Genomic DNA, 15,385 nt, shown 5'->3' with positions numbered 1-15,385 from the left:
AATAACCTTAAAGCATGGATCATCTGCAGAGATGGAACGTGAGACTGATCCTGAAGGCTACAGTATGACTGAATAGCTCCCAGTTATCCTTGGATCTCTTCTTTTAGGGATTATTTTCTTTTCTCCTGAACACTGGTAGGAAAGGCACTATTGCAGCCTGGACCAATGGCACTGGATTTTACGTTTTATCACCTCAGTGATCTTATCCATGGTGGATGACAGTCCCGTCCTTCCTGCAGAGAGCTGTGTGAACACTTGTGGGAGGAGCCTTTGGAATTTGGTGCAAGTGGCAGCAGTGTCCCTCTCTACTGTTGTGTGGCAGCTCTTGAAGATCAGAAAACTGTTTAATTGGTTATTCTTTTGATAACCAGGGTGTGTGTGCTTGCTGAGCAGCAGTAATATTTGGCAGTATTAGCGGAGCCTTTCCATTATTTCAGGCCTGAGGACTACTTTTCTAAATTACCATTTTATAAAAGGTATTTACTCCAAATTCATGCTGCTTCACAGCTTTTCTGTGCTGTGAATGCAACAGCAGAATCGGAACCAGCCACAGGTCTTAAGTGAAAGGTTTGCCTTTTCCAAGGCAAGGGAAATCGCTTTTCGTTTCAATCTTAGTAAAGTTTTAGATATGTTTTCCCTCATGATTTGGGATGAAACACCAACAAAAATCCTGTTTGGCGAGCTCCTATAGTAAGTGCAAAAATAGAGCCGTTAACATGATACATGGTAGCATTGATAGCAACAACCATTTCCTTTTTGTGTAATGTTACAAGAAACCCAACACTGACAATGTTTTGAATGAACTGACACTTTTTTGCACTTCATTACACTTTTTATGTATGAGGTCATTAACTTTTTTGCTTCAAGGCAGAAAAATGTTATTTCCTGAGGTGACAGTGAACATTATCAAGTTCTCTACAGTTTTGCCAGAGCTGGTAAGGAGCCCAGATCACTAATATCAGAAATCTTGGCTTTTTAACCACGCTCACTGGATTGGAGCACAAAAACATGCTGATTGTGCTCTTTTAACCATTGGCAACATCCTTCCAGAGTCGGATGTGAAAAACAGGATCTTTCATGGGGAGGAGAACAGTTGGGGGTTGTCACTTAACTTCGTCTCTGGTAGCAGTAATCTGTGTTTATTAGTTCAGAATTTCTGGTTTCCAGAGCTGCTGCTGACTGGTGTATTGAGCCAGTGTAAGTTTGTGTGAGAGAAGCTGTGTGCAGCTGGGCTGGAACAAGCCTTGGAGAAGGTGGCGACTTGATTTCATGCTGTGGAGACTCAGCAGGCTTAAAGCTCCTTCACTTCATGTTTCTCAGTTGGACTTTGTGGGAGGAAGCTTATGCTAAGATAATTGCACTGTGATGGTTGAATACAATTTTTGCTTCCTCGTGGATCATACAATAAATAACTTCTTTGTATTTTTGTATTTTGGTATCTGTATTATCTGTTTCAGTAAAATTTATGTTGAATTGTGAAGAGAAGCTAATTAGTTGTTTAGCAGCACAATTAAAAAGTACCTTGAATATGTATGGGGAAGTTCAGGAACCTATTGGGGCTACTTTACCATGTGCCTGAATGTAATATTTAAACCTATTGTACCCAGTCCAGCCATTATCATACAGTGTTCTCTAAGCTCTACCATTAAAAATAAATATTAAACTATACTACTCAGTTCTTACACAGTGGAACAAAACCAATTTAAAGCTTCTGGGCCATTCTGCGACATCAAGATGACCCCAGCTGTCTGGAACACTCGTTTAGTGACTTTATATGTTGCATGACTATATTGTTGTGTTTGCTTCGTTCTTTTATAAACAGACGTTTGGTTCCTCATGAATATCTTATGTTATTTTCTGACAAAAATCAGGACTTTTCTCTCGTCAGTTTGTTAATCGAGTCTCACATCAAAGCTGCTCAATATCAGTTACTGAAGACACAATACAGTGCGTTGGCAAATATGTTGGAACAATTTCCAATCATTTTGGCTAAGTCTTGGAGTAAGTGGAAAGTAATAAGATATTAACTCAAAAGGCTGCACATCCTTTAGATGATCTGGAAAACAAGACCTAACACCAGAAGTTAATTGCAGTGAACATCCAATAGCAAAACTTGAAATTCATTATTCTTTTTTCTTCTCACTGTAGTAAGAAAACTTACATTCTATATTTATTAGCCTCAACTGCAAAACCTCTGCTTTTATTCTAAATAAGCAATATATCACAGCAAATTTATATAAAACTCTCTTCATGTTACACAAATATTAGTTGGTCTCATGAACTGGCAGTTTTTTCTCTAAACTAATGGAGTTAATAAAATTTCAGTCTCTATAATCGTATCTTGGAAATAGCTCAGTGAGGGGGGTGAGTTATTTACATGAATTGGAGACATATCGGATTTTAGCTGTAGAGATTCTCAAGGGTGGAGTCAGCACTTGTTTATGGAGTTTGGCTTTCCTGTGTCCCTACGGAGCAATTCCCAGTAGTCACCTCCTTCCCTGTTTTCCCTTGAGCCGGAGCCCGTTATCATGTCTCACTCGGCAGGCTGTGAGAAAGCTGAGGCTGCGCTGTCTCGCGTAGGCTGCGCCTGGCCGTGTGAACAGATTACAGCATTCCACTTGTTCCTACGAGCCACGGAGCCGGAATGGTTCACTGTTATGTTACTGGGCAATGATAAAGTTGGCAGTCTTTTTATGGCTAGGTCCTCAAAGTGGCAGTTCATGTTTTAGTGATAAGGAGACAGAGCTTTGGCTATCGGACCCAGGCTTACTATCTGTAACAGTGAACCGTGGCTTAAATCCTTCCACAATGACAGGAACCCCATCTGGAGTGACGGTTTCCAGAATCTAAACGGGAGATACTGAGGCATTTTCCTTCCTCATGAGTCAAAGCGGAGTTAACCCCATTGTTATCATAAATAAAAAAACCCCACAGCCATGAAGAGGAAGGAGGCTTTTTTTGTATTTAACTACATCTCTTCCTCTATATTGGAACCTTCATTATAATTTTCAGGCAGATCCAGGAGTATGAATTAGTGGCATTACACTTAAAAGCTTTCACTTGGTTGTTCTAAGAATATTGAAAGGAGCACTAATGAAACCCCATGCTGCAGTACTTAACATTAGTTTAACATGTTTGTCAGAGGAGGTGAACTAGATACTAGTGTGTGTATTTCTCGCAAGATCTTTCTTAATAGTATCTAAATACAGCTTCTAATCATGCCCCGGGCACTGCATATGCATGTTGAAGCTGAGTACCATGTGAAGACACATTTGGATTCTATTTAGAGAGTTCTATGGGTTGCAGGGGTTAAGTGTAATCCAGATTATACAGTGTTAACATTTTCCCTGCTGATATCAAAGTGTAGAAGACTGGCAGGCTGACTTGTTAGGAAGGGCTGGGAGAGGGATAACAGGCTCCGACCTTGAGAGCCCGAAGAGCCGGCCCTTGTATGGGCACATCCATATACGTGTCCAGCTGATTGGGTAGAGGAGCGGGATGGGGGCTGTGACAGGTGCTGGAGGAACCTACACCTGTTTTCCCCATATGCTGATTTAGTGATTGCATTTTTGTGGGAGTTCCAGATACTGTGTGGGATCCGCAGAGCAAGCCAAGAAACTTGAGAAGGAATTTCAGCTTATGGTGACCCGTGATATTCAAGCATTTCGGATGGCGTAACTGGATTTTCAAGTGCTGCTTGAAAACTGAAGTAGAAATAGGGATAATCTTGTATATGTGCGTATAGCGAGAAAGCCTTGTGTACTTCTTATTGTACTGAAAATTAAGAGGTAGCAGTCAGAAAACGCTGATGAACACCACAGTCTAAACTAAAACAGTGGGGGGTTTTAATCAGAAATTCAGTGTATTCTGGAAACATACCTTTTACAGGAAAACAAATGCACTTTCTTTATGGTGCCGAGATATCAGCTTGCAGATTTTAAATCGTCAGGGGTTTTAGTGCGAAATTCATAGAATATAGATAATTTCTCACAAAGAAAAGACAGAAACCCCCTCATGCCTGCATAGTCCTACTGCTGCTTTATGTACACTAATGTATACCTGTTTAGAAATTGATACTGCTTTCCTTGTGAAACTTTTTAAAACATTAAATATTTTTCCATAGGTAATGTTCTATATATTGTATTGTTATAGATGAAAACTTGCAAAGAAAGATTTCTGATTGTGTAATAGGGTAAAAAACAGCGAGGAATACAGATATGCTTTAAAATCTGATCATGAGACCCGTAGCTTCACATAGAATCATTTCAGTTGGTAAAAACCCATGAAGATCATTGAGTCCACCCGTTAACCAGACGCTGCCAAGTCCGCCACTGAACTTCAGTGGCTGATTTGTAATGCCTAGATTGTAGCAAAGTTTGGTTTTTTCCAGGGGCTGTTGATGCAAGTTCTCCATCAGAAAACAGGAAATAGCTCAAAAAAGCAATTGCATCAAGTTAGGCTAAAGGAGTCTGAAAAAACTTATATTTAGCAAACTAAGTCATTGTAGAGAGGGATTATGTAATTTCTTTTTATACTTTTTTTGCAGTTCTTGTTATCATGCAGGATGACAGAAATGCAGGGAAGTCCTGCCTTTGTAACAAGTGTTATATATCTGAATGTACTGCAGTTGTTGAACTTGATTGCAAATTTTAGCCACTGTGTTTCTCAGAGCTTAACTGTTTGCTCTTTAAAATGTAGATATTGGGGTGCTGAAATCAATACATTAAAAATCCAGTAAACTGGCTTTTAATTACCAGTGATGCCGTTAACTCTTTTGCCATAGGCTTGAATGTTTCTTGTATGTCAGGCAACATCACTCCATCAGCCAGTAGCCAAAACCAGTTTTACATGGAATGCTGGAAAGATGAAGTGGTTGTAGGTTAAAGTTACCCATGAGATGGCACCTGGGAGAGTCTGTGCCTCTAAATGAACCTTTTCTCTTTGTGTACTATGCCTTTATTTTGAAAGACTAAGCCTGTCTGTTGAACAGTGAGTTTTGTCTGTGAAAGTTTCATGTAGTTTCAGTGGCTCTGAATGATTCAGTAGTATACAAAACTTCTTGGCAAGTTAGTATGATTTGTATGTGAATTTTCCAATTGTATTTCAGACCTTAAGAAAGAAAGGCCTTAATGGTTGTGAGAGCCCTGATGCTGACGATTACTTTGAGCACAGTCCACTATCGGAGGACAGATTCAGCAAACTAAATGAAGATAGTGATTTTATTTTCAAGCGAGGCCCTGTAAGTACTTTTATTTTATCTCTACTTTTTATTTGTTGATCCTTTTTATTAACTTCATTATTTAGGCTCTGAACAAGAAGGAACACAGAGGGTGCGACAGCCCGGACCCTGACACTTCATATGTGCTCACGCCACATACAGAAGAAAAATATAAAAAAATTAATGAAGAGTTTGATAATATGATGCGGAATCATAAAATCGCAGTGAGTACTAAAGTATGGTTTGTGCTTCTATTACATGCATGAGAATTTTCATGGTGTTTGCTTACCACTGAAAACCACTGCAAAGACAAGAGGGTGTAACGGTGTGAGAAGGGAGTATATGTTTTTGAGGCAAAATGAGATGCTGATACTTGTTAAAATGTATTTTATCTTCCTAAGAAGATTTATCTGTAGCTTCTCTTTTTCACTCACAGTTTTTCATACCTTGTGAACATGAGGTAACATTTCTAAATTTCAGGAGCTTAGCTGCTTTGCTAATCCTACCCAAAATATTCTTATAAAGATAGATTTTGTCGTGGGATGTAGGATAGTTTATTTACATCTTGTAGCTCTTTATCTGTCTGTTGATCAAGATTTTACAGTATGTTACAAATAGGCAGATAGATTAGCATTAATTTGGTCATCAAATCAGTGGCATTTGTTGTGCTGAAGAAAGGTATGTAGAAGTTTAAAGATAATGGGAGCCTTAAAAGATGGGTGTCTTGCTCCTGTTGACATTCTGACAAATACTCCTTGGCCACTGAAAGATCATGGAAAATTTTGTCCCAGGTTTCAACCAATTTACACGGTGTGACAACCCAAGTAGTAGGTCACTTCGCTCCAGAACTCAAGAAGCTTGGGAATAACTGCAGTGTAAATTTTACATGTTTTTCATGGACGTGTGTGATGATACTTATTTTCCATCTACAAATCCCGATTAGCGTTGAGTATTACAGGGGAAGTATTTTCTAAGAAAACTAATACAGGGCTCTGCCACAGCCTTTGAATTTTTTAACATTGCAAATCTTGTAGCAATTAAAGTAAATGGACTGACTAGGTTAATCAGCACAGACCCTGGGGCACTTGGAATAGCATGTCCCCAAATGACTGGCTGGTACTAGAAATTATTTCATTGTTCAGAGCAATAAGGCCATCTCTCGGACTGTCAGCAAACTGACAGTCTTGACACCCAGCATCACTTCTTTTAGCAAGTTCTTTATACTTGAATGAAACCAGTATCTTTGCTCTTGCTTTATTTTGAAGCTTTTGATGTCCAACATTTTGGTGTTGAGACATCTTCAGGCCTCATCTCTCAGTATGTTACAGCTAAACTGCTCTTCCTTGATTTTCTGTGGTCTTCATGAACAATTTAAATTGTCTGTACAGACATCAGGGTAAATAAAAAAGGCAACGTTTATTTTTTGGTTCTGTATTTATAGCTTAATTTGGGCCTGTTATAGTTCTGTTTCCAGTACTTATGGGTCTGTATAAAAACATAGTTTCTTTTGTTCTAGTGCACTCATTACTGTCAAAGGATAGGAATGAGGCAAAGCGTGAAGAATTCAGTCATAACCAAATGAGTACCATAGATGGGCAGAGGCAGCCTTTGTTGTAAGGTGTGGGGGGAAGCTGTCTTTTATTAGTTCTGTATTGAGACACCTACAGAAAAAATGTTCCAACTGTTACTTTCTAGCATTGTTTTAAGCAATTCAGGTATTTCAGATTCAGTTTGAATTATTTGGCAGCGTGCTGTTTGAAAAACCACCTTCTTCTTGGTAGATACTTAGTAGTTTCTTGAAGTATTTTCCCATGAAAACAAATACCAGTGCAGCTTGTCATTAGTTAGATACTGTGAATGATTTGCTAGCATTATGTCACTATGCTTCATTACTTTTTCCTTCCATTGGTGCCAAAAATTGATAATTATTCTTAGAATGCTTCAGGAGGGACACTGTCATTGGCTGTCACCAGTAAGAGATTTTGTTTCTTGTAGAAAATGTATTCTGTTCTTCTAATTAGTTACTGTTTTATTTCTATCAAAATCATTGTACAGAAGTCTCATTCCAAGTAAATTTTCAGCTGCACATGACAAAAGTGCATCTCTTTAAGTATACTTGCTGGGTCATGAATGTTTGTCATCTGCACTTGACCTCTAAATCAAAACTATTATCTCTGTATTCTGTCAATAAATACCACTAAAGTAACACCACTTAAGTTTTGCCCTTAAATTGTACCTGTCCTGGTTTTGTTTCCAGTAATTATGAGAGTTGTGAAAGAAAACAGTCCCTTTTGTTTAGAAACTCATCACTGTCAAAGGATAGGAATGAGACAAAGGCCAAAGAAGTTAGTCATAACCAAATGAGTACCATAGATGGGCAGGCATCTAAGCTTTTGATTCTAATAGCTGTTGAATAACAAACATACATACTTCAGAAAAATAGTTGCCTTGTAAATAATGCTGGAAAACTTTGAACTAAAAAATAAAAAAAGAAGAGATTTGCAAGAAAGAAAGATGGAGTGGTTATTCAAGCACTTTGTGGAATGCAGTCACAATAATGACAGTGGAAATGCTTAAATTCACATTACTGAACTTAGTGACTTTCTAAAGATCTGTTTACTTCTTTTAGTCTGTTGAAAAAGAAAGTTTTAGAGATAAGTAGCAATATTTTGGCAAGGTTATTAATAGAAACTGTTATTACTAACTTTTTCTTTTTTGTGTAATTGACTGTTCATTTTATAATGTGCATGTTTATGCTTATATTTTGAAGGTACAGCACTTCAGTGATTTGTAGACATGTTTAACTTGTCATTGCTTTGTAATAATCGAAATTAACTGGTAAATTTGTGGTATTTCTGAGCTTGTGACTTCATATGAATATCCAATTCTTTTGTATTTGAACTTTCATTATTGTAGAAGTGTATGAGTAATTCTTTTGGAACTGTATTTATATGATGTCTAAGAGTTTAACACCATACTCTACAACAAATGGATGTTTTAAAATCGTATGCTTAATACAGTTTAAAAACTAACATAATTAACTTTTTTTTTTTTTTTTTTTTTTTTGAACCTGAGTAATTCTTGGCAAACTTTAATGTGTGTTTTTATAACGTGCTATTTCTGCAGAAATAATTATACTAATGTTGTTGTCTTGTGTGTGTTCCTTGTCTTTTTTCCTCCAGCCTGGCTTGCCTGCTCAGAACTTCTCCATGTCGGTTACAGTTCCAGTGTCCAATCCCAACACTTTAACCTACAGTAACCCAGGGAGTTCCCTCGTATCCCCATCCCTGGCTGCCAGTTCATCGTTAACGGACACGACCATGCTCTCCCCACCTCAGACCACCCTGCATCGGAACGTATCACCTGGGGCCCCTCAGAGACCACCGAGTACTGGCAATGCAGGTGAGATTTCACTGCTCTTGTGCTTTCCTTTTACACACTCTTGTTGGATGTTGATCTGTTGGAATGAGTCCAGAGGAAGCTACGAAGATGTTCTGAGGGCTGGAGCAGCTCTGCTCTGGAGCCAGGCTGAGAGAGCTGGGCTGGTTCAGCCTGGAGATAGGAGGCTCCAGGGAGACCTTAGAGCAGCTTTCAGTGCCTGAAGGAGCTACAAGAAATCTGGAGAGGGGCATTTTACAGAGGCATGTAGTGACAAGAGAAGGGGGAATGGCTTTAAACTGACAGAGGGGAAATTTAGATTAGACATTAGGAAGAAATTCTTTACTACGACAGTGGTGAGGCACTGGCACAGGGTGCCCAGAGAAGCTGTGGCTGCCCCATCCCTGGCAGTGTTCAAGGCCAGGTTGGATGGGGCTTGGAGCAACCTGCTCTAGTGGAAGGGGTTGGAACTAGATGAGCTTTAAGGTCCCTTCCAACCCAAACCATTCTATGATTATAAAAAACCCAAACCAAACACAAGCAGATAAACCCCAAGTAACAAGTTCTTAATGGTGTTGCTGCATTTTCTCTTTTTAAAGGCTTAAGCTTTGGAGTACACAATGATACAGTACTGTATCAGATTAATTTAATGCAAGTTAGTTTAATGCTCTGTTATTTTTCTTAGGTGGAATGATGGGGACCACTGACCTCACAGTGCCAAATGGAGCTGGTACCAGTCCAGTTGGTAAGTGTGGTATCATCTTTTTGCTGAAAAATAGTACTGTGGGATTAGTTTCACAGTCATTCAAAAGCATTTTTTTATTTGGATTCTTGAAAAAGAGGTTGTGGAAGAACAAAAGTCAGAATTCTCTTAGTTGCCTTGCAATTGTTAAATCTTGTAAATTCTTGTCAGGCATTTAACTTTGCTGCCATGCCCTTTCCACTTCAGTAGTATCTGCATTTTTTGTTAGTGGTTTTCAGTAGCAGCACGCCGCTCTTGCTTTTCTGTTTTTCTGTACTAAACTATTACACTAAAGACAACTCGGCTGTGTTCTCAAGCTTAGTATTTGCAAGACCTGATTGTGGTGCCAATCAAAAGGAAGAAAATACAGACTGTATTGTTTGTATTGCCATGTGTATCTTGCTAATCATTTTCTAGCAATTATACAAAGAAAGCAATAAATCTTGGAAGCTCATCGCTAGGTTCTGTCTAAATTTTGGAAGATGATCAGAGTTTCTTTCAAAAACAAATTAGAGATGTTGCCAAAAATCAAATTCACAGTATGTTTTGGTCTTTGGTAAAAAGATATGACAGCACTGTTTCATTTAAATAATATTTTATCTCCCCTACACAAAATCTAGTACTCTGTTAGAGGGCAGCCCCTGAAATTTATCACACCACAGAATGGCAAAATACATGATAGTTCACCCACTTCCATCGTGTTCCTTCCATGCCTTGAGATGTCTTGGTGACTGAAGGTCAGTTGTGCAAATACACATAACTCTCATTGGTATGTGTTTGTAGCAAGAGAAGCAACTGTTGACCTTTCAGTATTTGCCCACTGGCTACTTCGTGTGGCAACTGGGGAAAAGTTCTTTGAAGATGAAGTCAGGCAATTGAATTGATGAATAAAAAATGCCACAACTACAAGGCTGAAAGCACAGAATTGACTTTCCACTCTTTATCCGTTCTTTGGCTATGTGCAGCAAAGATATGAAATATTAAAGAGTGGTTTCCATCAGGTAAGCAAGATTTTAAATGGAGGAAACTTCCTCAGCTGAAAAAAGTTGACTATTTTTAGAAACTGTGGAGGTCAGATGTGGATTTCCATAGCATTTCTCAAGTCAGACTAAATAAGTTTATTATCAGGCTGTTTCAGGCCTCTTTTCCAAAATCAGGCTTTAGTAACAGCACCCTCAGATTTAAGACTCTTGCTTTCAGTAAGCAAATAAAACAGTTGTTTACAGCACTTGCTATAGAATATTAAACTGTAGAAATACCCAGTTAAAGCAGCTTGGTGAACATATTTAATGCCATAAAATGTTTTCCTTCTTGCATTTATTAATAGTTTATGTGAAAAGTCAAAATGCATCACTTATCTCTTACTTTCCAGAACATCGCACCCAAAATGTTACACATATACCCACTCATTTCTAGAAAGATTTTTTTCATACAAGAGTTGTGGCTATGGAAGATGAGTGGAACATCGATAAGTACCACCTTTAGCGACACTCAGCTACCTAGTTAGCACCAGAATACTAAGCCACAGAGTACCCTAAGTTGTCAGAGCTCCACTTTCTACTAGGATATGGCATGACTCCTTTTAAATACTGTCAGGTGCACAGTAACCTTCTCAGTTGCAACCGAAATCAAGAAACCACACATAACCAGATTGGGTAAATCTGCTAACTTGTCAATCTGAGCTTGACAGCTGCCGTTGAAGTGTGTATATCAAGTTAATTATGTCTGCAGACAACAATGGCTTTAGCTTCTTGCTACATTTGTTGTAGAATTCACTTAAAAACCCTGTGTTTTTTTCTTGTAGCTTTCAATCTTTTAAACTTCTCAGGATTGGAGGTTTCTCCTATGGATATAGTTGTGAAAGGGCATGTATCAAATTTGCAGCTCATAATTTATAGGAGAGATGGTGAAGATAAAGATGGAGTATTGGCATATCCATATTCCCAGATATTCTCTTACAGACAAAGGAAAAAGTATCCAAGTCTTACTTGGCATTATGAAGCGTTGAACATTTGAGATTTTGTTCTCATTTCATTCAAAGATACTTACATGCGTTTATCTCTGAATAAAAAGCAAGTAAAGGTTATCTTGCCTAGTTGGGACCCAGTTCAAACAAAGATGTTGCATAAAATGGCTCATATTTAGCTCACATAATTCTTTTTCTCAAGTCCTGTGTAACTTGATTGGAATAGATCTGATTTGCTTTAGCAGTCAATCTGCCAACTTAACAGTTTTTCTGTGGAAAATTGAGTAAAAATATCTGCCTGTTGTAGCAAAGATTGGTAGGTGGGTTTTTTATCTAGAACAGAAAATTTAGTGATTATTTTATAATACTGCGAGCTCACTTCACATGCAGCTGTCATAACTCTGCAAAAGCATTTTTATTTTGTAGTATTTTTAAAACGTTACCCACCACATAAAAACCATCTGCTGAATTTTTTACTTGGCAAGTGTATCAGCTCTGAGAGGGGAGAAAATGTCCGGCATTATGACAGTGTTTGCTTTTGAGCTAATTTATTTTGTCTGTTAATTAGATCCAATGTTTTGCAGCTAGAATTTTCCTGGTACTGTTGCCTGTGGTCAGTGTTAAGCTCTGTTCAGTTTTTGATGGGCACCCAATATGCTTCAAGAATCTCCTATCACCACAATGTGTACACCTTGGTATTTGTTGTCAGCATGATCGTGGCTTGAACACATGCTGCATTTTCATATCCTCCTTTCAAAAGGCTGTGGATTCTAATTAGGCAAAGTACAGCCTCACTTGCTGCAAATACCCAAAGGAGGGGGAGAGTTTCTTTGCCTTTGGACTGAAAGGACTTGATGGATGGACCACATCCAGAGTTGTCACAAGGAGGTCTGCTTCACTGTGTTCCAGCAGAGTCAGTGTTATACCTTGAATCGATCAGAGGTACCAGTGAAGTGCAGTTCCAGTGACAGTATCCCATCCTTGAGGACTCTGAGAATCAGAAGGACTCAAAAGAAGTACCACTGTGAGCCAATCTCTGCTTTCTCTTCCGTATCTTTCATGAGTGGCATCGAGCTAGAACCGTGCAAAGGACCTGACTGGTTTTCATTGCCAAGGCTGCATGAAAACCATAAACCTTGAAACCTTTGTACTGAGATGAGTTCCCTAAGTTCTTCCCAATCCTAAATGATCTCAGTCCTAGATGATTCTGAAAGAGCTGTTGAAAGTAGAGGCTTTTTATGATCTCTCAGAGACAGGATATTATTTGCCCATGTATTTCTTTGTCAGTGAAATAACCATTCTGGCCAGTAATGCAGATTATGGAGCTAGTTAATCTTCTGGGAAATTATCTTTACAATTTTATTATCAGGAACAATGGATAAGAAAGGTCTGGTCTTCTTGAGTAGTGAATTTTTAATCTTTATTCCAGAGCTGTATCTTCTCTGATGTCCTCACTAATCTTCAGATTCTGAGAATGTGAAGTAACTTCAGGAATACTGAATTTCTTTGGAATAAAGCTGTGTCTTGAGACCTGTTGTATCTCTATTAAGAGACAGTCTAGATCATCTGTGATCTGGCCTGAGGACGAATTATGCAGAGGTGCAACTGACAGCTTGCACGCACCTGTAAACTGCTTGTATATTGCCAGAAAGGGATCAAGACAGAGAACTGTGAAGGGCCCCACCTGTAAATGGTTCCCTTTGTCTTGAGGGCTTGGCTGACTGGGAGAGCTTTTTCTGGCCTGTCTGAGGTTAAAAGAATCTTTCAGGTTGGTCTTTCACAAGTCCGAGTCAAATGGCTAATATGCTGCAATTCTGAAGAGTACACCCGAAGGTTTCAATAACAAAACAGCTGTCTGTGCATACCTTTTTAATTGTGTTGTTTTGCTTATTAAATGAGAGACACCCCAATGAGAAGTATCCAGCCAACTCTGGAAAAACATACCTCTTGTAGGAATTTTGCTTGAAACTGGATTGCAGCTATCAGCCTCTTCCTTAAGAAAAGAGACTTTCTTCTCCCTCCACACCCACTGTCAAACTCACCAGCCTGTGTCACCTGCATCAGATAAAATGCTCAGCACTGTTGTAGATGACCACCTTAAGAAAGCAACTTTTACAAGGGCAGGTAGTGACAGGACAAGGGGTAATGGCTTTAAACTGAAAGCAGAGATTTAAATTAGGTATTAGGAAAGAATTTTTCCCTGTGAGGGTGCTGAGGTGCTGGCACAGGGTGCCCAGAGAAGCTGTGGCTGCCCCATCCCTGGCAGTGTTCAAGGCCAGGTTGGACACAGGGGCTTGGAGCAACCTGCTCTAGTGGAAGGTGTCCCTGCCTGTGGCAGGGCTTGGAGCTGGATGAGCTTTAAGGTTCCTTCCAACCCAAACCAGTCGGGGGTTCCATATAATGTCACCTTGCCCAGGATACACCACCACACATCCTCAGATGTTCTAAACACATCACCACTGTCATCCGTCATTTACCATTCTTTGTGTTGGCTTTGTGTGGGTACATAGAAATCAACAAGTTCAGAAAGCCTGATTTCATTAACTGTAAACTGTATAGTTGACAAAAGACCTAAAAGTCATCCAATTACCACTGCTAGCATTTCACACAAAGCTCAGTAACATTTAGATATAGATGCAGTATGCCTTTGTTTTAGGTTTGCTGCTGCATTCTGAATAACAATCCTGGTCGTGAAGAAAGCCCATTTAAATTCCAAATATTCTTGAAAATTGTCTCTCCTTTTATGTAACTTTAGGCAAGGAAAAGAAAGGAAAATATCTCAGCAACCTGGGAAATGAGGGTTTTATTTTAGTTTTCTAACATGAGTAAGCATTCCCTTGACACTTAGTCATGTGTATTTCTTTTTGATGACTTTTAATATCTGAAGTACTGCTTTAGAAGTCTAATTCGTACATGTTAGACATGTTTCAAAATCTTACATTACTGTCAAAGGTATGTTTTAATTCTAATCATAGCATTATCTGAAGTACTGCACTGTAAAGATCAGTGGAAATACATTTATTTCAGCTTCTTTAAGATGTAAATTCTTTCCAAAGCTATCAGAGAACTTAGGCTTGGAAATGATGACAGGATCAGCAGTGATTGCTGTGCAAAGCTGGAGATGGTATGAACGGCATATGCTGGGTTTTGATTGTAGGGGGTTTTATTTTTTATTTAATTTCCACTTAAAGCTGTCATACAAAAAAAAATAAATTGAGCAACTAATGCACATAGAAATGCTGTTGTGTTTACTTGTAACGTGACATTCATTCCCACCAAGATCCTACATGAGAATATTTCTCTTAGGTGGATTTTATCTGGTTCTCTAGACGCACAGTGAATTGATGGCTTATTGCAAACACAATTTTCAGTTTACTTCTAATTACACGACATGTGTTGGGCTGTATGATGTCATTTGAGACATTAGTATTTATTTACTGCTCTTCTTATTTTTGCTTAATCTTATCTTGCTGAGCTGCTTGCCTACAGTTATTTTCCAAATCTGTGTATAACTGTCCAGTTTCTTCGAAGGTGAACCACAAAAAAAGATTAATGGCATCAATGCCTATAATTTATTCTTTGAGTACTAATAAGGACAGGAGCACTTTCCAGCCACGTGTGTTCATTGTTACAGCTGATGTGATTTATATAGTGAAATATGAGTCTGGCTCACGTAATTGAATGCTACATCGAGGGCTGCAGGACAGTAAATGAGATTAAGCTGTATTATGTCTCTGAAGGCAAAATACACAGTTGTTAAAATGGGTGGGTTTTAAGGTTTAGCTTCAGAAAAGAAGTTAGTTTGAAAGTAAACATTTTCTGACCAAGCAAGAAGTAGGCTAATGCACACTGGCATGTTTGTTATCATGAAATCTAATTAAATTATGATTCATATAATTGAGAGCTTATCATCTTTGCATTGGTGTCTGTTTTCCAAAGAAGTGTTTTGAACATGTTTTCATCGTCTGCTTTACAGAATTAGAGATAAATAAAACTGCCAATGGAAGTAAAACCAGTCTTATTTTACACTTACATAGGATTTTATATTCTGTTTCCATCTTTCAGTTTGATAGTGTTTTTA

The 15,385-nt window shown here is 38.5% G+C and overlaps 1 protein-coding gene across 1 annotated transcript in view; it reads left to right on the top strand.

Annotated features, from left to right (window-relative positions):
* MEF2A (myocyte enhancer factor 2A) overlaps positions 1 to 15,385 on the top strand; it is a gene marked incomplete at its 3' end in the record, with an annotated part of 50,886 nt that overhangs the window by 21,339 nt on the left and 14,162 nt on the right. The window contains exons 3-5 of the mRNA XM_010019447.1: positions 5,108 to 5,239; positions 8,401 to 8,620; positions 9,282 to 9,341. Coding sequence (XP_010017749.1) covers positions 5,108 to 5,239; positions 8,401 to 8,620; positions 9,282 to 9,341 — 412 coding nt within the window. The remainder of the gene's footprint in view (positions 1 to 5,107; positions 5,240 to 8,400; positions 8,621 to 9,281; positions 9,342 to 15,385) is intronic.

Source organism: Nestor notabilis, unplaced genomic scaffold (assembly GCF_000696875.1).
Source record: "Nestor notabilis isolate BGI_N333 unplaced genomic scaffold, ASM69687v1 scaffold7928, whole genome shotgun sequence".
NCBI classification, from domain to species: domain Eukaryota; kingdom Metazoa; phylum Chordata; class Aves; order Psittaciformes; family Psittacidae; genus Nestor; species Nestor notabilis.
Note: the sequence above shows the minus strand (reverse complement) of the source record. Positions and strands in the feature narration are given on the sequence as shown.